At 40.5% G+C, this 25,324-nt stretch overlaps 1 protein-coding gene across 6 annotated transcripts in view; it reads right to left on the minus strand.

The window, feature by feature from the left end:
- The window catches only part of ank2a (ankyrin 2a, neuronal), a 68,574-nt gene that overhangs the window by 31,714 nt on the left and 11,536 nt on the right, over positions 1–25,324 (minus strand). Inside the window, exons 1-39 of one of the 6 annotated variants that reach the window (XM_035636931.2) lie at positions 22,986–23,419; positions 20,807–20,908; positions 16,104–16,202; positions 15,171–15,269; positions 14,967–15,065; positions 14,657–14,842; positions 14,239–14,262; positions 13,792–13,800; positions 13,251–13,349; positions 12,917–13,015; positions 12,653–12,751; positions 12,196–12,393; positions 11,701–11,799; positions 11,491–11,589; positions 11,196–11,294; positions 10,777–10,974; positions 10,555–10,653; positions 10,071–10,169; positions 9,684–9,881; positions 9,350–9,448; positions 8,970–9,068; positions 8,728–8,826; positions 8,516–8,614; positions 8,326–8,398; positions 7,378–7,504; positions 7,134–7,212; positions 6,907–7,010; positions 6,551–6,586; positions 5,191–5,415; positions 4,835–4,933; positions 4,192–4,346; positions 3,776–3,987; positions 3,463–3,670; positions 3,064–3,160; positions 2,681–2,909; positions 2,255–2,380; positions 2,026–2,148; positions 1,894–1,926; positions 1,774–1,795 (exon numbers count right to left, since the gene is read on the minus strand). In XM_035636931.2, the coding sequence (XP_035492824.2) occupies positions 1,774–1,795; positions 1,894–1,926; positions 2,026–2,148; positions 2,255–2,380; positions 2,681–2,909; positions 3,064–3,160; positions 3,463–3,670; positions 3,776–3,987; positions 4,192–4,346; positions 4,835–4,933; positions 5,191–5,415; positions 6,551–6,586; positions 6,907–7,010; positions 7,134–7,212; positions 7,378–7,504; positions 8,326–8,398; positions 8,516–8,614; positions 8,728–8,826; positions 8,970–9,068; positions 9,350–9,448; positions 9,684–9,881; positions 10,071–10,169; positions 10,555–10,653; positions 10,777–10,974; positions 11,196–11,294; positions 11,491–11,589; positions 11,701–11,799; positions 12,196–12,393; positions 12,653–12,751; positions 12,917–13,015; positions 13,251–13,349; positions 13,792–13,800; positions 14,239–14,262; positions 14,657–14,842; positions 14,967–15,065; positions 15,171–15,269; positions 16,104–16,202; positions 20,807–20,908; positions 22,986–23,120 (4,483 nt within the window). In that variant the 5' untranslated portion in view covers positions 23,121–23,419. Of the gene's footprint in view, positions 1–1,773; positions 1,796–1,893; positions 1,927–2,025; positions 2,149–2,254; positions 2,381–2,680; positions 2,910–3,063; positions 3,161–3,462; positions 3,671–3,775; positions 3,988–4,191; positions 4,347–4,834; positions 4,934–5,190; positions 5,416–6,550; positions 6,587–6,906; positions 7,011–7,133; positions 7,213–7,377; positions 7,505–8,325; positions 8,399–8,515; positions 8,615–8,727; positions 8,827–8,969; positions 9,069–9,349; positions 9,449–9,683; positions 9,882–10,070; positions 10,170–10,554; positions 10,654–10,776; positions 10,975–11,195; positions 11,295–11,490; positions 11,590–11,700; positions 11,800–12,195; positions 12,394–12,652; positions 12,752–12,916; positions 13,016–13,250; positions 13,350–13,791; positions 13,801–14,238; positions 14,263–14,656; positions 14,843–14,966; positions 15,066–15,170; positions 15,270–16,103; positions 16,203–16,803; positions 17,281–20,806; positions 20,909–22,985; positions 23,420–25,324 lie in introns of those variants that run through there. The other 5 variants (XM_035636932.2, XM_035636939.2, XM_035636937.2 and 2 more) reach the window with 5 other exon arrangements.

A 25,324-nucleotide genomic window follows, 5' to 3' on the forward strand; every position in this document is an offset into this window, starting at 1 on the left:
AGATGTTACCAACAGACCCAGACCAAAATGCTTCCAGACGCAATTGGATAGATGTACAACCAGTTAGAGCAATGAATGATGTTACGTCTGTTGAGCAAACGCAAAAATGTCAACAAACTAGAATGTGCAGAGAGAAGATGCCTGTGGTGACTTTTCCACAATATCTGTGAACGAGTGTTGCCATTTTTGTGGGAGAACAAGTCAAATTCTCGTTCATTAGAGGCAGCATCGGTTGTTTACAAAAGTCGCTTCTCTCTGCGTCACGGTATAAAGCCCGCCCGTTATCAGATAACCGGTTGTGATTGGACTGGCAAGTTTTCTGCTGGAGGAAATCCCTTCCTAATGGTGGGGATGCACAACGAAATGAAATCCCAGAAGAGTCCCAGGCTAGTAACAGAGCATAAAACGTGTGAATATTTGCATGTCCAGCCAGGTCTCATGTTTACTGCAGATGTGAGCGCATATATGCACTGACATAAATGTACGCCTGCACTGGCTACCAAACAGAAACAGAGGGACGGTAACTTAATTCTCTGCTCAGGATGTCATTAAGCCTACTCCACTTTATCTTTACATAGAAAATAGATATTGCCTGCTATTTTAATGTTTGAACATTGTATATATAACCTTTAACACAAAATACACAAACAGAACCAGAGGGGCAGAGAAAGTCTGAAGTAACAAAGGGACAGGAAGGAAAGATAACAGACAAACACAAATTCTCAAGATTGTTGCTGACATGAAGAGTCATGTCTGCCTACAAACTAAATTTTTAAACAAAGAAAGTAAAATAAATTTTGAGTACAAAAATTAAAAGGGTTTGTAAAGTAATGTAATTTAATGAGGTAGTTGTTACTGGATTCTTTGGTTCTGTTTAATTAAAGTTAGGTAAATTACTTGAAAAATTACATATCTTCTCTACATATCATATCAAAATGTGTTTGACCTTATCTTACATACAGAAAATATGTGGTGTTGTAAAATTATTTTAAATTGTCAACTCAGTGAATAAATAAAAGCAACTTATGAAGGTTGGTGAATGAAGGAGAAATGTATATATGATGTAAATATTAACAAAGAGATAGCAGTTGCCAAAATCTCACATAATGATTGATAATAATAAATAAATAAATAGCAATAAATATACACGCTTAAGCAAAAGAACAAACAACTTGATGTTGTTTGTCAATTATTTCTGTATAAAAGTATGGGGGTTTTTTGGATGCCGTTATGAAATGTAATCTAAGAGAAAGATGATTGGCCAAAATGAATAAACTAACAATCAAAGCAATTCTGAGTGGATTTGAATAAAAAATATAATTTTTGATTAATAAAAAATGCAAAATGTCAAAGCAAATACTGAAATTAAAATAAGTGGGAGAACGTCAGTGGGGTTTGGAGTGAGGGGAATGAAGAGTATCAGCCATAGCATAGCTGCCAGTAATACACGTTACTACAGTGTTAGTAGAGCAAAATAAAAGAGCAGGGTTAATCCATGTCCAAAGTAACATGCACCAATCAATGCATCTCTTGGTGCATAACATTTTTCATATTTCTGCCCTTTACAACCTTTATGACTAGTTATGATTTATGTCCAATGTAGACTGTGTTGTACTGAACAAAGACTAAATATAATTGCATACAAATTATGTATTAGTTGACCAGAGATAATGTAAAATGTCTCAAATGCATAATTTCATCTATTACTTAAATTTTTGTCTTAAAAAAACTACACACTATACAAATATTGCAAAAAAACACAGTTCAGCTTACATTTCTTGTCACTCTTCTCACTCTGTAGAAAGAAGATCAAAAGGATAAAGTTAGCTGCAACCTACTTATGACATTATTTTTGTTGTTGTTGTACTACTGTATAAAGTAAACATTATTTACCTCATCATCCGCATCTTGGTCTGAGTCAGATTCCTAAAGAGAAGAATGCAAAACGGAAATCAAACAATGAAGTTACTGGAATTACAAATAAATTACAGTTACATGCACCAAATAAATTATATTCAAAGTAACCTTTGAATATGTTGGGAGGGTGATGTTAAGGTTGCAGATCGCATTGTGGTTCAGACTACGGTATGTCCTTGGGTCCTTTGTGAACGACAGGCGGCCACAGGGCTCCTGCGCTGTGTCTCTAATCTGTACATTAATGAAACAATAATTTACAAATTACACATATTGGATTTCTGAGTATCTGAGTAGATTAGATTATTTTCAGACATTTCTATCCAGTGTGTGGTCATACTTTGATGAAGAGGGCCAGTCTGTTCTCTTTGAAGGCAAAAAAGCTGAACACATGGTGTTGTCCACTCTTGGTAAGCGGCACCAGATTTCCAAAGCAGTCAGCAAATATAGGTTTTCCCTCCAGCACCTGTGTGATCGTAAAGCTGTTTTAGTGATTCGAACAAACCATTAAGACGTATTTCCGAACAGCATTGTTTGATTGTTAAGGACTTAAGTTGTGTGTGTTAGATGACCATGATAACATTAACCTCTATGTAACCCTAGCAGTCTATCAGACTTTCACCAGACTCAACTTCTATCCTTTTTTACACGTCTGCACTGTGGCAACAGGCCTATTCAGTATTACTCCTCTCACTTCTCTTCTAATCCCTATTGGATGATCCCCCTTTACACAGATTTCCCTCTTCTCATCTGTCCCCACCATCACCTCAACATCTCGGCTGCGGGCAACTTCTGTAAAGTTCTCCTGCTGCTCAAGGGTTTTGTCCATCTTGTCGTCTGTCATGCAGAAACACCGCAGGCGGGCCTCAATGGGGTCCAGTGTTTTGGCGAAAATGACAAACTTGGCCATGTATGGAACGCAGATGATCTCTCTGTACAGCTGAGAGCCAAAGCTAACAGACTCTTGGATCTGTCTGCAGTCTATCAGCCAGAACCTAGGGAATATGAATAAGACTATTAGTCAGTACCAGGTTTATGGTAACAGATAGTTTCATAGTATTCTATTTATGACTTTAAATCACCTAAAAGAAAAAAAGAAGGATGTGTAAAAGAAGTGTAAACACATTGAAACATGAAGGAAGGATTTACCTTGCTGATACATTTGTGGTGAAGGAAACACATTGGTTAACAAAGGTGAGAGGTGTGGAGCCGGTGATGTCCTCCCACTGGGCTGGAGTGGTTCCACCTGAAAGACAGAAACATGAGTGTTAACCAACTTCACACAATGGCTCACTAATTGGTTTGTATTTAAAGAAATGAATAATTATGGCAGGATTTATCTTTGCTTTTCAGCATAATAATGACAAAAACAACAAAGAACCAAACTAAGACAGGAATATGAGATTACAGATCACATTAAATTACACAGGAAACATTGAAATATTTAATTTGACCATCTGATATAACTTCAAAAAGCTAGTGGCAGAGTTGGATGTTTTAATTTCATATTGTTTCCTGATATGATGACTGATTATTCCCCATACTTACCAGTAATACTGCAAAGTAAACGTAAAGTTGGGGTCTCCCCACTGTACACGCCGCTTGGCTCGTCAGTGTTTGAGCTCTTGGGAATTGGGATTGTCATGGTGATTGGTTTGTGGAACTTCCTCCTTCTTGGCTCCAATGTTACGATTGGGCTAAATGTGGCTTTGTTACCAAGAATCTTTCTCACCACATCCACTTCAATGGGCTGAGCCTAAAACAATGTACATAAACCATATCAATGCAGTAGCTTTATTGATTACTTTAACATTAAATATTCCAATAATATGTGTCTGGGCAATGAATTCACTGTATGTACCTGTAGCCCAACTCTGATTTTCTTGGTGAGGGCTCCTTCAGGGAAGACTGCCTGGACTTGGGGCACAAGAGTGCTGCTAAGGACGCCACCCTCTGGCCCAATCAAATGACTGTCTTGCTTTATCCGTGACACCACCGCAAAATACTGTGGGAAGTCTCGGGTGATGATGCGGCATATTCTTTTCTTCTCAAGCTCCTCAGGAGAATCAAGTTCTGCAATTATCACAAATATTCAGTATAAATACACTATGAGTGGTAACTTGCATGATGTTTGGAGAATGGAGGCCTATTTCAGTGCTACAGTTTGTGTGCTGTGGTGTTTTGATGTATTGTTTGAATCAAAAATGTTGCGATGTGAGATTTCAACACCTATCAACAACTGATGTTTGGCATCACAGTCCAGTTAAGATCCCTTACTTTCATCCATGCCATTAAGTATCTGGTTCAGTTCTTCTTCAGTGAAGTCACAGTGGTGTTCCCTCCAGCTCTCCCCTGTCTCACTCCTCAAGATCACCAACTCTCTCTCTGTGCCCCGAAGAGCTGCGAAATGGGGGATTTCCACAATCACGGGCCTAAAAGGGAAAACAAGGTAAAGTTAAACACAAACTGGACTTAACAAAAACATAGCAAGTTTTGCAGAGCTTTGGCTGCATCAGAGATAACATGATGCTTGGGTTGATTTATGCATGACCTTATTAAAAAAACAAAAAACAAACAAACTACAAAGCAAATTTGAGTTTTAAAAAAATTAGGTGCAGGCATAGTAAAACAAAAATATTCATTGAAAAGTAAATTGAAAAATGTTTAAACATAAAGAAAAATCCTTTGCACATCAACAACATAATCCAACTACAAACAAGTCTGGAGACTGAGGAAGGCTTGGACATGACTCAAAACATAAGGCAAGGGGTCAGGTGACTTCAGACTAAAGCAAGAAATGAGTGAATTAACAAAATAAAAACAAGAAAGAATTAAAAAAAAAAGTCTATGGTGGACATTGTGAAAAATAAGGGGCAGAATGAGACCAGGATTCCAGGGTATCCCCCACCCGTGGTCCTACCCGAGGAACTTGGTTCCTGGAGGACCCAGCTGCAGAATGCGACTGACCAGGCTCTCGCCCTCATTCAGAGGGGGCGGAGCTGTGGGCAGGTGGAGCTTACTGATCCATACGCAGCACAGAGGGGGAGTCAAGAAGAAAGTATGAACACAAACAACATAACAGCTGAAACGCTCACCCAGTCACACACACACACACACACACACACACACACACACACACACACACACACACACACACACACACACACACACACACACACACACACACACACACACACACACACACACACACACACACACACACACACACACACCTGAATACGAATATAGTAAACACACAAACACTCAAACACTTACCCCAAGAACTGAGCTCCAGTGGGTCCCACTTCTATGATGCGACCCGCCAGCCCCTCACCCTCCACCATAGGGGGCATAGAGGCAAGGCGGTGTCTCTTCACTAGCCTGCATGTCACCCGTGTAGGTGCAGAACACTTCCTTGGTGGTACAATGATTCGCAGGCCATTGTGACGGCAACCACGCATGGCCCCGCCCCTGGCATCAACCATGAAGCTGACCAGGAAGCTAAAAAAAAAAACAGCCCAGCAATGGATGAAGTGGTCGTTAAAGACTCAAATTTGTGACTCCAAACTTCCATGCAGAGTAGGCAACCAAAACAACAAGCAGGTTTCAGTTAATAATATTTCATTCCAGCCTTTTCTCGTTTCAATAATTTCCAAGCAAAGAGGAGGGCACTGAACAAGATCATTTCCTGAGGGTCTTATGTGTCAAGGACCAAATATGTATGAATAATGATTCAACTATTAGATGACTTCAAGCAAGTAAATGATTACAGTTACACCATATTTTCTATATATGAAATGTGAACACATGTTAACATAAAGATGGCCATAGTCAAGCTGCAAGACCAGTATGGGAGCTGATCAGGACATGGAACAGAGTGGTATCAGATCTTTTAAAGGGTAAGGTTGGCGAATTCTATACATTATGATAAAATCACATGAAACACACACCTGACATAACAATGAATTGATCAAACTCATACTGTCTGTGTAGCCAAATCGTGCACTAGTGTATTGCCATGTGTTATAGAGCATTGTTGAGCAAACATTTTGAATTAACATGTATATTAACCACATTGTTGCACTAGGTGATATTTAACTTCACATATACAATTCTGGTGCTGTAACTACTCACTATAGTGCACATAATATGCTTTCAGTCATCCACTGGTTAAAATAGTCCCCAGTTTGGAGGAGGTTGGAAAGTATTGAGTATTACATATTACCACATTATTGATTAAGAACGTCTCATGGGAATGTAGGACAATGAGAAAAATATAATATAATACCAGCCTTATTCTTAAAGGACTATCAAATTCACACTCAGCTGTCACAAATGACAAACTGCCAAGTTAAAACATTAGAACTTATTCTCAACAAACAGTGCTGTTATGTTATTTATACAAATATAAGTAGCGTCTCAGATCTAGATCTCTAAAGTGCATCAAAGACTAACATAGTTGGTTGGATCATCTCTAGTTAACGACACCTGAATCTGGGAAATGGCAAGTTATGCATTATGAAATCATGCAGGCACACAGGATGAGAATGAGGAAGTTGTTCAGTAGTGGATGAGGAAAAAGTAAAGGCACGCAGGAGGGAAGACTAGGAGAGTAGCCAAAAATAAAGAAAATCACCTGCTGTTGTCATGTTCTAGGCACGGTGAGGAACGGCTAGAAGCAGATACAAAACACACAAACACACACACACAAAATCACAAAAACAGGCAAGACAAGTGGTGCACAAAGAGGCTACAAATGTGTAAATGAAAAGAGAATAAAGAGTGAGGAAAAACCTGAGCAGTGACAAAAAAAGACACAGAAGCAAAGATGTAAGAAGGATGGAGAAAATACGTGAAATGTGAGGGAGTGAAAAATAATGTAAGGAAAAATTCAAGAATAAGTGAATGTGTGTGTGTGAGTGAGAGAAAGAGAGAGAGAGAGAGAGAGAGAGAGAGAGAGAGAGAGAGAGAGAGAGAGAGAGAGTTGTATACCCAGAGTGTAACAGACTGGAGGACAGCACCACATTATCAAGGTGCTCAGCGCCCCAGCTCAGACGGAACGAGTCCTTGTCGTGCTCTCTAGAAAGCGCTGACACCTACAGACCAAAAAACAACAATCATTCACAAAGTTACAGCAGTCCCTTGGAAAATAAACATCATATAATCTAAATGTAGGAAATCTCAGGAAAGGTCATTGTCGGTTTGCTCAACCTATTCACCTGGTGGCTTGTCAGCATGTCTTCAATGAGAATGCCCTCTCTCTGATGAAAACTCTGGTGAATGGGAGTGTGCGGCTGCCTGTTGGAAAAGCACACCAGATATAAATATATTTTTAAATGCCTATGCGTATATCTTTTGGTTTCTTATCTTGTGATAAGTCATCATTTTACATTTGCCGTCATGTCATGAGGTTTGATGTATTTTGAGACTTTGCTAAGTGTTAGGTGTGGGATATTTTTTGACCTGTCCAGGTTGTGGCTCATGTAGCTGAAACCATCAAGGAAGTGTCCTGGAAGAGAGTCATCGCCAAGCTCTCTGAGATCCTCTGCTCTCAGATACTCCCCACCGTCCCCTGTCATAGTGTCCTCACCTGGGAGACAAAAATGTGCCATTTTAAAATATGAAACATAAAAACCAAACATATTTTTTATGACAGCGAGCCTGGAAGTTCGTCTTGCATAAATGTACAAACAAGTAAGCTGCAATATATATATATATATATATATTATATTATATATATAGCTAATGAGATAATTATCTCTTTGCTCAAAACAAATACTGTACCACTTGTATGCATGAACATCTGTCATAAGCATCCTGTTACATCAGTGCATTTCTCAATCATTTACAATCATCATAACCGTCATGATCCACACCCTCACTTACTTTCGTGCAATTAGATTCCACCATTGCACTAAAATAAAATCAGCAACAGCACTCTAATTTAACATGGATTCTCTCAAGGTAGATAATCCAGGGGTTTACAGCGTAAACAAAATTCTCAAAATTCATTGTCTTATTTCATCACTGCACCAATATGATAACACAGATTAGTTACAAGCACACAAACTGAGCCCACACCAAGCCGGTATAGCAGGGCAGACATTTTGCGATACCTTCCAGTTCCACCGACATCTCAAATAAGGGCTCGTCCTCCAGACTCAGAGCTACGAAACACATAACTTTCAGAACTACATCACCCACAACATACAGTGCAGCTCTTTATGACTACCACAGAAAGGGAGAAATCTCAAATCTTTTTGTTTTAGGTTTTTGGTTACTGTCTTACTGTAACCCAAAAAAATCTTTACACATCCCTTTGATAGGAAAAACAATGAGTCTTATGTGGACAAGCACAAAAATATATTTCATATGAACTTTTTCTTGCTTTTCGTTTTAAAAGAAACTCACCCTCCTCATCGGAAACATCAAGGATCTCCGTCATGGTCTCGGGGACATTGAGCTTGTGTTTCTCTGTGACCGTCTGATGTGACGCCCATTCAAAGTCATGGAAAAACATTAATAGAACAGAAAAAAAATTAACCTCAGTTTTGTGGGAAACGTAAGGCAAAACAAAGTGGTCCAAAATCTGCGATCTTACTGTTGTGGTAGTGATGATCTCCTCAGTGACAACTTTCAGTGTGTCCACCACAGAGATGTAACCCAGACGTCTAGCGATCGACAGAGCAGTGTTTCCATTCTAACAGAAAGCAGAGCATGGAGTTTGAGAAGAAAAATGAGATTCCATGTTCGCAAAACTTTTTGTATGTTTGTGAGTCTAAAGTGAATAACTTTTTTTTCTTAATTTCTTACCACTGTAGTAGAATTGGGCTTTGCCCCGTGTTGCAGCAACACATTGATGATGTGTGTGTTCCCTTGTTGTGCTGCCTGGTGAAGTGGTGTGTAACCATTCTGGAGAACAAACAAATAGGTTTAGCATTGGTCAATACAAAAAATATAATCGTCTTTGATTGTATTCTTTCGTTGTTCATTGTCCTTGCAGATTTAATTGAGCAGAATTTATATCCATCAGATTTTACTTTTTTGAAGTCTACCTTGGTTTTGGCGTTGACGCTGGCACCTTGCTGTAATAGGAAGTTCACCATCTTGGCATTTCCATAGTGACAAGCCACAATCAGAGGAGTATATCCGAGCTGACGTGTAGAGAAGAAGATGCAGAGAGATTCATTTGGAGGGGGTTATTAAGTGGAGTGTTATGACCCAAGTAAACCCTTTCTTTGGTGAAATGTGACCACTGAGTGCAATAACAACAAACTGTCACAGATACCGAACCCCCTGAATGATGGGGATGTATAATGCTTCCGAAAAACAGTATGTGTCAGATTTAGGAAGCAGCTTATACCACCGGTCTAGTTTTTGACTGTGTATGGTTTCTTTTACGTCTACTTGCATGTGTGTGAGTGCATGTTTGCACCTTTGTTTGCTGATCCAAGTTGCTGTCATGTTTGGCCAGTACTTCTGCTGCACTGACCCTGTCCTCTTGGGCTGTGAGATGCAAAGGAGTCAATCCATTCTGTAACACACGGAGCACAGAGTTGTCCACCCTTGTTGTTTATATTTTACACATGAACTAAATCCCTGTTGCATATTCTGAAAGGCTGCTATGCATACAAACATCTTTATAGCAATTATATGTCTCTTCCCTGGTGAGAAAGTGAGAACTAACGTTGCTCCCTGCGCCCTTGATAGAGTTTATTAACAAAACAAGAGTCTGACGGTAACACGTGATGTCTGTGTTCATGTGTGACCTTGGTGCCTGTGTTGACGTGGGCTCCTTTGCCCAGCAGCAGGCTGGCCATCTCTGCATGTCCCTCCTGGGCTGCCAGGTGTAGAGGGCTGACTCCCTGCTTGGTTAGAACATTGGTTTCTGCTCCATACTGCAGCAGCGCTAAGGCAATGTTCGTCTGGTTCTTTTTGGCTGCAATGTGGAGAGGAGTGTAGCCATTCTGGACAGAGGGGAGGAGGAAGGTCAGCAATTAGATACAGTGGCCTGTAAGCATCACTCTATGCCACCTGGGTATGTTGAATTAAACAGTATAAGTAATAAGTAAACTGCAGTGCTTGATTACAGAATTATTACAATAGCAGAATGCATCACATATGAGCAACAGTGTGAAAGTGTCTGAAGTACTAACCTTCGCAGTAGCATGAGGTGATGCCCCCTTATCCAGCAGCAACAGAGCCACCTCTTGGTTGTCATAATGAGCTGCCACATGAAGCGGAGTCAGGCCGTTCTATAAGAGGAGGCATGTGATTACAAGATTGATAATTCAGTATAATACAGAATACCTTTATGAATTAAAAACAGTATTGTTCTACTCTGGGATAAGAGCACTAAAAGAGCGCAGACCTCCGCCAAGGCTGAGCAATCCCCACAATGGGGTGGAAACCGTGAAAAAATTCCACCCCCCAAAATTGAATAACCTGTTACCATGGTCGAGACCTGTCTTTTGATTATTTGATTTGATTCTTTTTGAGTAATCCTGCTAAACAATAAGAAAGGAGGCCCACATATGAATTCTAGAGCACTGTGTATCTCAGAGAAATTAACAGTATTACCCTGAAATAACCTCAGACCTTGACTAAGATCTGTTTCTACACACAGTATCTTCAGCTCACCTTGCCAGCGTCATCAAGAAGGGCTTTGCGCTGAAGGAGGAGTTTTGCTACGTCGAGGCTTCCATATTTTGCTGCTACATGTAATGGAGTGAATCCTTTCTGTTGAGGAAAAAAGGTTGACAAGTTTAATCTCAAAACTACATGTCCAAACTCTTTTGTTTTCATGTTTAGCTGGGTAACTCTGTCTCTATAAGTATAAATCCCAGGCTATCCTCTGCTCACCTTGGTGGCCATTGAGTGTGAGGCTCCGGCCTCCAGCAGCACAGCAGCCGTCTCTACTTGGCCCTCCCTGGCTGAAATGTGGAGGGGAGTGTACCCGTTGGTGGTGGCAGCATCGGGGTGGGCCATGTGCTGAAGCAGCAACTGAACTATGTCTGTTTTCCCCAAACGGGATGCAATGTGGAGGGGAGTCTGGTCCTCCTATAGTTGAAGGATGAAACGATTATACTTGTGTGAGTTGAGAGGAAAAACCGTGAAGAAACAAAAGAAAGCAGGTGGAGAGGTAGTGAATTAGGGGGAAAAAAGACGTGTATTTGTCAGAGGTAGGCCACATGACCCCTGAGGCTGACTGCAAGCCAGTAAATGAAATAAGCTCATTCATTATTAAGAGAAAGAAACAGTGACGACCTCTGCTGACTCACCCTGGCCATGGAATCGACCAACGCTCCATTTCTCAGCAAACAGCGAACCACTTCCATTTGACCTGCTCGTGCTGCCATGTGGAGAGCTGTCTCGCCACGCTGATGAACACAGACACATGACATTTATGAGCAATAGGAAACTGTGACCAATGCAACACTTATGGTAAGTAAAGCTTCCAAGTAGTCGCACTGAGAAAACTGACACTTTAAAAACGTATGCTCACTCATGGAGTGAGCATACGTTTTGATTTCCGACCAATGAGCTGAGCAAATCACTTGTCAAATTCCTACTCACAATGTTACGGATATCAGGAGAGGCTCCATTCTGCAGCAGGAGGAGAACAATGTTGAGGTGACCCATGAAGGCAGATACATGGATCGGAGTCAGGCCAGACTAGAATACAGAGAGAAACACAGAAGATGAGCATGAGATGCAAAGAGGAAAACACGAACGTGCTGTATTGAGAGATCCTATCCTGAGACATTCCCACTAAGAAAAATTCACCTCAGTAATGGCCTGGATGGAGGCGCCATATTTGACCAACAACTCCATCACCTTCACCCTGTTCTTCTTACAAGCGATGTGGAGGGGAGTGAAACCATTCTGTTATAGAGAGAGAGAGAGAGAGAGAGAGAGAAATGAATTGGTATATACAAAATGTCTGAATGATCTACAGCTAGGGGAGAACATTATTTTTCATTTCATTACTGTCTTATTTGACACTTTTCTTATTTTTTTCAAGTCTTTCAGAAGTCCTCTTTTCCTACTGTATGTTAAGCAGTCCATTTCTTTTCACTCCATATTTGGTAATAGAATAACCAATAGCAAATATTGACCTCTGTCCATGTTAAGCCTTTGTATGTTCGTCACTCTCGTCTGTAAGACAAGTGCTCGTGTATACCTGCATGTGTGTTTATTTATTTATTTATTTATATTTATGAGTCTGTGTCCGTGCCTATTTTTGCGCTTGTACAGTTGTTATTTTCTGTGAACGCCTACCAGTGCTCGAGTATTGGGATTGGCCTTCTTGTCTAGCAGCAGCTTGGTGACTCTGTAGTGGCCACAGTGAGCTGCCACATGCAGCGCTGTGAGGTAGTCCAGTGTGACGTCATCGACAGGCGCCTTATGCTGCAGTAGATGTTTCACACATTCTACGTGGTCTCCCTGGGCCGACATGTGCAGTGGGGACAGTCCATTCTGTGTGATTAGATACATGGACAGATGAGAGAAGGTCAGAAAAAACAAAACAAAGAAGTAAGAGGTGGCAAATAGGAGGAGCAAAAGGAGGAGAAAACAAAAGTACAATATGTTTTGTGGTTTCCAAGTGAAATACTGAAAGTCTCAATTGTAGGGCAATAAGTAAGTTACTAAGTGAAATCACATCATAACACATTTATTTAATTGCAGGAAAGATTCTGGGGTACGGTGGGTGAGTACTGTCAGGGCCGTACAATACCTTGGTTCTGGCTAAGATAGGGGCTCCTTTCTCCAGTAACAGCTCGACTGCAGGGTCATGTCCACTCCTGGCTGCACAATGCAGGGGGGTCAGTCCATCCTGGAAGACAATCACACAAACACAGAAATATGCACAAACGATAGTCAATAATCCAGGTATTTATTATTATTCTTTTTACAAAATAGGTAACTGACCTGTAGTTAGTGTACCAGAGAGTAGTTACATATTTATCACAATTTAATGAGAACTTTAAACAAATCTCACCCTGGTTTTCGCATCTATTTGAGCCCCTCGGTCCATCAGCAGAGCCACCATGTTGGTGTTGCCTCTCTTGGAGGCCACATGGAGAGGAGTTATCCCATTCTGAGGGTTAGGGTTAGAATCAGTTTTTATTAATCTGTGATTCAAATTTTGAGTTGGACGCAATAACTGAATGTCACATCACTAACTGTAAGACATGCAGCAAGAAATGTAACCTTTATTATTATGCTGTTAATAAAGGCTTAGATTAAAAAGGAAAATTATTACAGAAAATAGCAAAGACAGAAAAAGTCCAAAAGACAGTGTCCTGCTAAAAAGGTGGAAATTGAGGCGCTACCCTGGCAGTGAAGTCCACAGCCGCTCCTCTGTTCAGCAACAAGGTGGAGACATTCACGTTACCATAGTGAGCCGCGATGTGCAGAGGGGTGAACCCACTCTGTTTGAGACGGACAAGGAGAGATGGAAGAAAGAAAGAAAGAAAGAAAGAAAGAAAGAGAGATCACATATTTCTGTGGCAGATAAAGGACGGAACCTGACTGTGCTGAAGCAGCATTATGATAAGGCAGCATGCTGAATATAGAAACCAGACACTGTGAAAGAAAAAGCATGAAAAAAAATGAGCACAACCCAAAATAGCACGTGCACTAAATAATGCATGCGAAAACCTTGTAATTTTGCCATGCTTGATAGTAAAATGAAAAAAGTGAAAAATAATATACTGTCGAACAAATGTCGAAATAAAAGACATTAAAAACCAAGCCTAAAATACATAAAGCAACTACACACAGTATATTTGCTTGGACGAACAAATGGACATTTATATATATGAGCTGCATATATAAACATCTACAGTACACAATTGTAGGTTTAATCCTTACCTTCCCATTCTGATAGACATGGTGCAATTTAATTAAGAAACAGAGTTAACTTAAAGACTGATAAACATTGATATCAACGTGCTTAGAACTACACATGCAATAATATGCAGAGAAAAATAAACAGTCAGAAACTAAGTATATAAATATGTAATGCTAGTAATTTGGATTAATTAAAGATTTTCAACAAATAAAAAAGAGAAATAAAGTAAAGTGATAAAAATTATCTTTATTTCAATGCAATAAACAAACATTCTCTGTAATGTTTTAATATACTGTAACACACGGTTGGTTTTTGCAGGGGTGTGTTTTACAGCATATTTAAATACACATAATTCTGACATGCAGGATTTTACAACTCCTGGTTAAATAAGGCAAAGATAAGGACAATAGAGCGGTCAGAATCGATACAGAAAAAGAACTGATTAAAGAGGTGATTAGTCTTTATACCTCTGTGGTTCTATTGACCATCATCTGGTAAGGATGCATATATAGAGAAAGGGGAAATAGGGAGTTGGGTGGTTAGGGTAAGGGCTTATCACAACATTCACATAAAACAGGGTAAGTCTGCAAGGTCACACTTATATAAACATAATGCAAACACACCGAAGGAAATAACAAAGAGAGGCACTGTCCATTCATATTATCTAATTCATAAATGATTACGCACATAATTGATGAAATGAATAAAACTGTCAACATGAAAAGATATATAAATAAATAAAAACTCCCTCCAAACAAACTACTCTCAATTTCTCATTCCCTCCCCCATTGCGTGAATACACTCTCCCCTCCAGTTCTCCCACTATCTTTTCGCTCCACCACTCCCTCCCTCCTTTATCAGTGTCTCCCTGCCGCTTTTCCTCACCTTCGACTGGACGTCGGCGTTGTGGTCGTTCTGGAGCAGCAGTGCCGCCGACTTCGTGTCATCTTTGCGTGCCGCGATGTGCAGGGCTGGCAGACGGACCTTACCCTTGGTGTCGTGCTCCAGCAGCAGGGAGACCACTGCGTTGTGACCCTGCTGGAGAGCAATGGCCAGTGGAGTGAAGCCATCCTGGATAAGCAGGGGAAGAGGAAGACAAAGAAAAAGGTGAGAGAGAAAAAAAGACTTCAATTAATTAAAAGAAAAAATGACAGGAGAATCGTGCATATTGTAGTAGGTGTATTTATTAACCAACCTCTGTTGCAATGCTTTGGTTCCCCTCATTTTCCAGCAGGTATCTCACCACCTCCAAGTGGTTCTCCTGGGCTGCCATGTAGAGTGGAGTGAAGCCATTCTGTAGAAACAATATATACAAACAATTTAGAAGAAGATCATAGTCTTGATGTTGCACAGTTTGACACAGTTCAACATAGCTTCATCCTACTGAAAGACGTCTCACCTGTGACTGAGAGTTGACATCTGCCCCTCTCTTCACCAGTATTCGGGCTACTTCCCTTTGTCCTGCCAGTGAGGCAATGTGGAGGGCAGTGTTTCCTTTCTGCAGAGAAAACTACAATTGAGGCATCCAGCCAAGTATGTGTTTTTGTTTTATGCAAATCCTCTTTTGGTACAAATGTCTTTAAAAAAATCGGACCTGGTTGAAAGAGATGGAGTATAAGAGGTGTGACAGTCACAGAGATATCTGATGTCATCCTTGAAAATACACAATTTCTGTCCCTGTTTTATTTTTTCGGGGCGTGGTTACTGACTGAATAATACCAAAGAACATATCGATGTCGAACAGACTTGGGACGGAGGGCGACAGATTCCTTTCTAGCGGTTTGCTGTCGCTAGCTGATAAATCTGACACATCAGACATCCACAGTCACATAATAAACAAAACTTTCCACTGACGGTAAAATACCTATTTAAGATGTGATGTGAGGCCATGGTGATGTCTTTCAAAGTTGATGGAACACATTTCAAGTTTAGTTTATCTGAATGTAAATTTAAAAAGAAAGTCATCTAAAAGACGGTGAAATGAGACATTGTTGATGGAGAACAGTTGGTCGTTATGAAAACCTTAAAATCATTTTCACTACCTCTCATTTTCACTACCTCTTAAATCAACCTCATATCCATGGCCACCACCTCCATGAGTCAAGTTTCCCAGATCAAGACAGAAGCAGTGATTTACACTGTAATTCACAACTGATACCAATATACAGTATTACATTCATGTGCACTCTTTCCTGTCAGCTCCCTCCTTCTCGTTTTGTCTTTGTGTTATCAGGCCGTCATTCTCTCATGTCCTCCCCATTGTGGGGCTAAAGATCAAACTGTGCCATGTTCAAATCTAGAGGGTTGATGAAGCAGGACTTCGCTAATGTACCTTGGTGGAGGAGTCCACTGCTGCTCCTCTCTCCAACAGTTCCTCCACCAAATCTTCGTGTCCCTCCTTAGCTGCCAGATGTAAAGCGTTCAGACCATTCTGGAGAGAAAACAAAAAGGAAACATCAATATAATCAATCACAAGAGTAAAAATCAATTGTGAGTCAAGAAGTAAAATTTCAAGTTGATTTTAATGCATTATACTGTACGTATTTGTATTATTGTATCTACCCTACCCATGTTTAGGTAAACTTAATAATATTACAACATAAAAACAACGCTGTATATAGGTCAAACAATTGGGAAAAAAATATTTTAAAAGACTATGAATATGTTCAGTATGCAACAAAGCACAATCCAAAACTCCATTAATGTTGATGAAAGAAATTCAGAGTTGGATGATTTAAAGTTTTTAAAAAGTCAATTTAAAAAAAATGGGAAAAGTTTGGGCAGTCAATATTCAACTCAATCACAAGAGGTATTGAATCACATTGAGAAAACGTTTGAGCATGATGATCCATCGACCAGAGCAACAGGTCAGCAGCAGAACAGGAGGAGGAAAGTGTGGAGAGTGTAAATGTTTCTCTCTGACACGTAATCGCAACACAAATTATGTATTTTTACAAACCACAAACACTTGAAAAAACATATTTCCTCTGAAACAGACGTATACAGGACAAACACAAAGAAGACTGATTCACCTCATCCTCCTCCTCTTCCATTCTGCGCGGGGTCTCGCTGAAACCTGGCGACTGGGGGAGTATTTCAAACCGCAGCGAACATACACCTTGTTTTTATCCTGCTCCTTTTTCCAAACCAGTCGCTCTCCGCCTGGAGTTAAACTGGCTTTGCTCTTTTCTATCTTTTGCCTTTTGGAATGCCACACCAGGTGATGGAGCACCTCAACACCTCTGCCTCCTTCTTCTACTGCTCAGGTTGGGACTCGGGCTTCTGGGTCTCTTCTGCCCCGTTTGAAAGCTCTATCAGGTGGCTTAGAGAGAAGTGCTGTGGATCCTGACACTGGATCATCTGCTATGTTGCTAACAACTCTATCATTGGCCCCTTTCCCTTTCCTCGTGCACATACAACTCTCTCCCTCCCTCTCTCTTTCTCTGAGTTGCCAAATGCCAAACAGCCAAAGGGGTGTCATGATTCTGCACAGTCATAGAGGGTATGAAGGACATACATACACACACACACACACACACACACACACACACAAACGCACACACACGCGCACGCGCGCGCACACACACACACACACACACACACACACACACACACACACACACACACACACACACACACACACACACACACACACACACACACACACACACACACACACACACACACACACACACACACACACACACACACACACACACACACACACACACAGGGTAAATGTCAGCCTTTACAAAAGGAAGAAAAAAAAGAGTTAATTCCTCAAAGGCCACAGTATGGAAGTGAGCATCTGGTCAAGTGAGTGACAGAATCAATATATAAAATGTGACTTCATATTCCAAATTTAATCAGATGTGATCGGCCTAAAACACAAGAAAAGTTTATCTATTACAAAAAAAAATAACATCATAGTTGCAGTAACATTTCACAGATACAATAGTGCTGCAATAAACAGTTATCAAACTATTATTTACATTATCCATTACTTTATTTAATTCATCCATTCATTATTTAGTCTATAATTTGTCATAAAATAATTGATCATTTCCCAGAATCCAACCAGAAGCATAAAATGTTGAGCTACTGTAATTTACAATTACACAAAACAATAGATGCAGTCGTTCTGTCAGTGCTTCTAATGTCTATTAATGACCCAGTCAGTCAGTGACATTTCAACTGCTGTGCCTACAGACGAGACGAAACAACTGTCAAACTAAATGCTCTTTGCCGCAGTCCGAACATGCAGGGAATGGGGAACTCACTGACGCAGCATAAATAACACAATCTAGAGCGTTTCCATCACATTTAAACTATTATGTGTTCCAGGAGAATCAAGTAAAACTCACAACAGACACACAGACACACACACACTCTGTTACACAAACTGGATCTAAAGCTCCATTTTCTCTAAGCTTCAAGTGAAAGCTTCATTTAGCTAATGGACTTTCAGCCCAACACAGTGATCCCTGGCAGTTTGCTGCTAGCCCAACCTGGCAGGACGGAATCTGTTGAGCTCCATCCAACGCAGATTAATATCCACGCCCCTATGACCTCTGACCTTTGTGTTTAATCACATGCGGTAATAAAGGGGGCTTTTTTATAGGTCCAGGTGTCAGAGGGGGAGAATGTCAGAGGAAAAAACAAGGAAATAATGTAAATGCATGCAGATTAAAAAGTAATATCACTCACCAGGGATTAACATTTGGGTAGATCAGAGGGAAAGTCCTCTAATTGTGAGGACATGAAACGAAACAGCTCACATACAAAAAAAGTGTATGATCTGCAATATCAAAATAAACAGGTCTTTTTTTTTAAACACACAAAATCATGTTTGTGTGTTCACAATGTAAAAACTGGGACATGAAGTTTTCTTTCAACTGGGTTTTTTGCTTTTGTCTGATTCACAAAATCTGTGAAGCGCAACATTCCTTGCCTTTTGTATTTGATAGGGTGTCTCCCTGTCTTTCTCTTTAGCTGACTTGGGCAGCCGTCTGGCCTTGGCGCCAGACTCTGGCCCTCACCATCCTGTCGCTGCTTTCTAGGATACGACTCTTCTGTCATTAATGAACACACACCGCCGAGGCCAACGTTCAGAATTTCCAAATGACGTGCAGGCGTCTCCATCAAACTTGCAGAGATGGGTCCTTATTTTTTAAAGCCACTGCAGATTAATACATTGTTATGTCTATTTAACCAGACCACAGATTTCAGATATTTATTATTTCCTGTTTATTGATGCTCTTATCATCAGAGCAATCCTGGCAGCAGTGTAATAGAAAATGGCTCTAATTCAATCCAGACCTTTTCCACTGACTCATTTCCTTGAGAGCAAAGTTGCTGCTAATCACAAGTATCATGATCCTTTCAAATGATCATCTAGGCCTCATATCATTGTGGGTTTCTCCTGGAATTATCATTAAAGTTCAAATGGCAACATATCCAGGGAAATTTCAATTACCATAGCCGCAACTGGCAGCATCATCTCGAAGGAAACCACTTATCAGCTGCCATCAACATAAGGAAGCTGGCACGGCATTAATGTAAGAAGCACATTAATCCCAGTAAAAGTAGCCAGTAAAAGCAATCCTGCATATTGACCATATGTGAAGTTCCACACCCTAAATGTCTTTCCTCCAAACTTGGAAATCTGAACAGCTGGTGATGATCACACACAGTATCACACAAACTATCTGAGGAGGAATGGAAGTACAAGACATGTATCTTCTGACTCCTTAAATTACATTTTCTGCATTACAGTACATTGCCATCTCTCTCTTTGACACACACACACACACACACACACACACACACACACACACACACACACACACACACAGTGAGGCAACACTGTGACATATATATATGAAAATGTCACTTGCATATTTGGTCACCTGACAAGGGCTCAAATATGATCATCTGACCCCTGACAGATATTATGAAGGGCAGGGCTCTCTTGTTGCAGTGGGGGAGTTCAGTGTGTGTGAGTGTGTGTGTGTGTGTGTGTGTGTGTGTGTGTGTGTGTGTGTGTGTGTGTGTGTGTGTGTGTGTGTGTGTGTGTGCAGAGTCACATGAATAGTCAGGCTTCACTCTTGACGGACAAAACAAAACCCATGGAAAACAAATTACAGCTTGTAAAGCATGTGCGAGCAGGTGGCAATTCCTGTCTGCCAACCAAGCATATAAACAGTCACTAGAAAACTGATGGACAATTACAAGAGGCCAACAGCAATGACACATTAGAAAGTACGAGGGTCTGGCATTGGGCACACACACACAGAGTCACGTAATTCTCCATCTAACTTTAAGATACCTTGTGACTGCTGTAAATCACATCTCCCTGACATAGACGGGCAGGGGGGGTGTTACAGGGCTCTAGGGGGAAATGTTTTTTGCACACTCCCAATTCCCTCCTCCTCAGTGGAATGTGGGTGATGGTGGGTGTGAGGGGGGTGAGAGCAGCTGTCAGAGGGAACCTTCAAGTGCAGCAGAGATTGGAGGAAAGAATGGGTGTGATGGAGGGAGGGGAGCAGTTATGAGGTTGTGTTCGTGACAGATTAATGATGATTCTTAAGTAATATGTCACTTTTCAATCTACCTCCTTTGTGCTGGGACAGGGAACATACTGAGAATCAGAGAGACAACTTTAACTACATGAACATAACTCAAGCTACAACACAATTTTGTGTGCACATACTGAAAAACGCTACATCTGTTTACATTCTCCACCCATTTTAAGACACAAACTCTTGCAAGTAACTTTGACCAAACTCAGTGTGTGAAGAACTAAATAATTACAGATTTTAGCATTTAAATATTGAATACACTTCACAGAAAAGTGCCCCATTACATCAAGATGTATGGTAGGTTACAGTACAGTAGCACAAGTTTACTGGATGAAAGAATGTCAAATAGTTGATTGTGACATTTTCAAAGACAGAAAAATGCACACTGTGCACACCAACAGAAATATCCTTAAGCACCAGATGAAGCTAGATTTGGGTCCAGAAGTTTCCTTACCTGGTTACAGGTGCTGATATCTACTCCATTTTTCAGGAATTCAAGGACTTTGTCAATATTTCCCGCCCTGGCCGCTCGAAGGAAACTGGTGCTACTGTCGGACTAGAGGGGATGAGACAGAATGAAGGCTAATGTTAGAAACAGGAACACAAACATGTATTAAGTTTTAATATTCGGTTTTTATCAGTGCTTGTGGTATTTCCTCACAGGTGGTGGCAGAAACATATATATATATGTGTGTGTGTGTGTGTGTGTGTGTGTGTGTGTTTACCCAGCACATAACTAAACAAACAAATATAAATTCTTAATTTTTTTAGTTTTCATGTCATCATCATGTACAGCTCTTTAATTAAATCATTTAAAAGTAATATTTCCTCCATGGTTTGTCATAGTTCTATTTGTACACGTCTATTAAAAAGTAAGTCAGTTTAGAGAGATGGATGAAGCATGTTATGACTAAATAAAGGGCTCAGAAAAAGTGTTATGTGTTGTGTTTTGTTTTGTTTTATGAAAGTCAGACCTGCTTGAATCAATAATTTGTCTGAGTAGACAAAAGACTGCTAAATTTAACCACCAGACATCAAGGCAGCACAAGCAGCTGCAGCAGGCACACACACACACACACACACACACACACACACACACACACACACACACACACACACACACACACACACACACACACACACACACACACACACACACACACACACACACACACACACACACACACACACACACTAATGGCATGTAAAGTTGCTCTTTGTTGCATTCATGTGTAATGACTCATTGAATTTTTAAATTGAAGTTTAAAGGTTGACACTAAACTCCAGGAGAGTGTTGACCTACTTGCCTACGTGTAGCAGAAGAAAAACACGATCCATGCGGCTTCTTCCCCTGACCTGGATTCAATATCAGTTTTTGACATACAAGACAAGCTGAGCCATCCTCAAAATTTCACTGTGACATAACTCACAACGGCAAACAGAAATATCTCTCCAGCAGTGATTTAGAGTTGAAAGCTTAACTGCTTCAGGCCAGTATGTGAGAGTAAACATCTAACAGCAATATACAATATGATAAGGAATATTTAAGCAAATGTCCTCAGGCAGGAAGTTATACAGCTGAAGATTGGCCCTTATTATCAGAGCTAACTGTAACATTACAGGGAAACTTCAATGAAAATCAATCAACTACCTTTTAAGCAATACGGGTTAAAAATATGACTAGTATAAATGATTTTGTATCATAATTTTAATTTTCATCCTGCCCAAAAATACACTGACAAAATGTATGTAATTCTTTTGGTTTAACACAAGTGTCACGAATGAAAAAGACATTAAAGGATTAATCAATAATCAAAACGATTGTTGGTGTATTTTCTGACGATCGATGACAAGCTTTGTGCCAAATGCGATCTTTCCATGAACACATCAGATATTTGGATAAGGGGTTTACTCTAGTAATAATGCATATTTACAAAGATAATATTTGCATTTGCTTACTTAATTCTAAATATAGAGAGAGTCCGACCGATATAAGTTGGATAAAGAAAACAAACATTGTTTTTCAATGGAAAGTGTAAACAAATATCGACATCTTATCTGCATTGCTTATTTTGTAAAATAAAAGTTTTTATACCGGCAAACATAAACGCAGATACCGATATGTCTGTGAAAATTTCATATCGGTCGATTTTATCAGCCAGCCCACACATGGGTACTTAATCCCAGTGTGCGCCAGTGAGTAAAACTTAACAATACTTGCAGAGGACTACTGGGTGTTGACAAGGTTTTAACCCCTTTTTAATGAGGTTAAGACAGAAGCATGTTCGTCAGACACCACTGGCACAATTAAACTCCCTATTGCACGTCTGTGAGGGGTCAGGGGTCAAACAACTCACATGAGATGTCACCACCCACACACACACACCCACCCACACACACACACACACACACACACACACACACACACACACACACACACACAATACATGCACACACAGGAAAATACATGCACACGCGCATACACCAAAACACACCAGCAGCAAGAACATCCTTCTAGAAGAGGACACTTTGTTTGTAGCTGCAGCACATAGCAGTAACAGATTTGTCTTTTAAACTACAAAGGTCATTATAACAGCAGCAGAATCACGTCTCCCTCTCCTCCTTCTTCTTACCAGTGAATCATCAACATCAGATCCAGATTCAGCACATCCATAGTAGTCAGCGTGTTGGTCTAAACTGCTGTTACTCCCACTGGTCTTTAAAGCTCTATCTGATCCACACGCCTCACATGTCGCTGCATTGCCCATGGTTACGAATTTTCCAGGTGAATCAGGAAACAGGGGCCTTTTCCTCTCACGCTTCAAGACCGTATGGTGCTGAACGGTCCACCAAAGTCCAACGCTTGTGGTTTCTCACTGTGTGTCCTTGGATAAAAGCCTCTCCAGCTCACTTCCTGCTGTTTGGCTGCGTCAAGCAATATTACAACCCATTAAATATGTTCCTGTCTTCAGTCCAAACATAATTAATGTCAGACCAAATCTCGCTTACTTCACTATCACCACCACTTCACCCCCTCTCTATCTACTTTCATCTCTTTGTCCAAACCTCCTCAGCTTTACATACTTCTGGCTCTGCCTTAGCATGTGAGGCCGATGCCCAGTCTGGCTCTTCCCTCCAACTCTCCTCTCTCTGTAGAATAACAACTGCAACCATAAACATTTAACCCTTACTGTCTCTCTGCCTTGGCTATTTTTACCTTTTCCAGACCCCTCTATTTTACCAAGAAGAGATCAACCCCCGCTGAGTGTGTCCAGGGTGGGGTACATGACAGCTGGGAGTGTGTGTGGCGGGAGACCGCTCGGCCTGCCTTGCTCTCCAGGAACGCCGAGGCTCGTGACGGAGTGACACGAGCTGAGCCTATTGACACAGTTCTCAGATCAAATTGACTTTAACTTTGCAAATTAAAAAAAAAAATTCCATTGTCAATCCATCATCAGGAGAATGTAGAAAATGTTATGTCGTGTAGACATGGTTCAGAAAACATTTTAGCTGTGTGCGTGGAGTTTTCATCTGAGAAATCCGACAGCAGCCATGACGTGCAGGAAATTCCAGACACTGGTTCATACCAAAGACAAAGATGTGGTCTGTACAGTAAGTACAGTAAGTAAGTACACCAATCTGTGTGCTGGACAGGCCCTGATTTTACGTGTGTTTTCTTGTAAACATGTCAGTATTGCATGGAGGTGTTTGTGTTCGTCTCACAGCAGGGGTTTTCAGTCATTTGTGCTTTCTCTGTTTGTCTCGTCCGTCTCTCCATCCAGCACACTGCACTGGCAGAGATTGGATTGATTGAAAACCAGCTGTAATCTGTTCCTGTACAGGATTTGTGTAGATTGACCTGTGGACAGTCGTGTAATAAAGGCTTCTGGATTATACACTGTACTGCATCCATGCTCACACTGGAGGGAAATCTAATTTCAGCATCAAAGACATCCCATCAGCTGCTGCTTTAAAATTTTCTTTATTTGTAACCGTTGTTATGATCAGTTTTAAAAGACCAAATGTACTCACGCATATCCGTCAATGAGGGTGGTGCCCGTTCGTTAATGATTTACTAACATTTAGAACTGCAGACTCAGTTTTATTGATGACAAAGTGTCATTTTGGCGGATTGTCTACAACCTGGCAACCCAATTTCTTTGTGATTAATGGCTTATAACTGATCCGTATTAATTATTAACCATTATGAAAAAACATTAATTACAACTTATAAAGACTTTATAAATGGTGTCTTAATCAGACAGTGATAACAATTTCTGATTTGTCGGCAGGTGTCAGTCAAAAGCACATGTTTTATTCAATTATCATTTTATTTTACAAAGTTTTTATGTAGTTAGTAACATTTAAATCACCTTTAGAAATCAGTGCTTGAGGTTAAACCATAGAAACAAAACAAATCCTTTAGCAGTAATTCACTTACTAGAATAACTCAAGTAAGTTAACTTAGTAAATTGTTAGCTGACAATTTCCCCCCCATGGTAATTGTTCTAATTGTGGTAATTGTGGTTTAAGAATGATATTTCACAGTGTTCTTCTGATTTTGGAAAACAATTCATATTTTCTTTTCGATGAACTTTATTTCAAATATTACCAAAAGTTTAGTCCCTAAAAGATCCAATACCACCAGCATGTGACCCCCCTCTGACCTTGAGCCCACATGTCATCAACTGCACCATCATCCATCTTCCTTACGTTACATGATGAACCCGTCTGAGAGGAGGGCGGCACGGCAGCCACAGCATCGTGAAACGGGCGAACACATTCACATCAACGAAACCCTCCACAACCCACTCTCACACACCGTGTCCCCACACCAACGATTACCAACACAATCAGAATGGCAGTCGGCGTTACACAAATTATGAATTTATATGATTTGGTTTTACCTGCCGCTTTCGCTCAGCTCTTTCACGATGCCGCCTCCTCCTCTCCCTGGCTTTCTGCAGAGCTC

The sequence above is a fragment of the Scophthalmus maximus genome, chromosome 8 (genome assembly GCF_022379125.1).
Source record: "Scophthalmus maximus strain ysfricsl-2021 chromosome 8, ASM2237912v1, whole genome shotgun sequence".
In the NCBI taxonomy this organism is placed as follows: Eukaryota; Metazoa; Chordata; class Actinopteri; order Pleuronectiformes; family Scophthalmidae; genus Scophthalmus; species Scophthalmus maximus.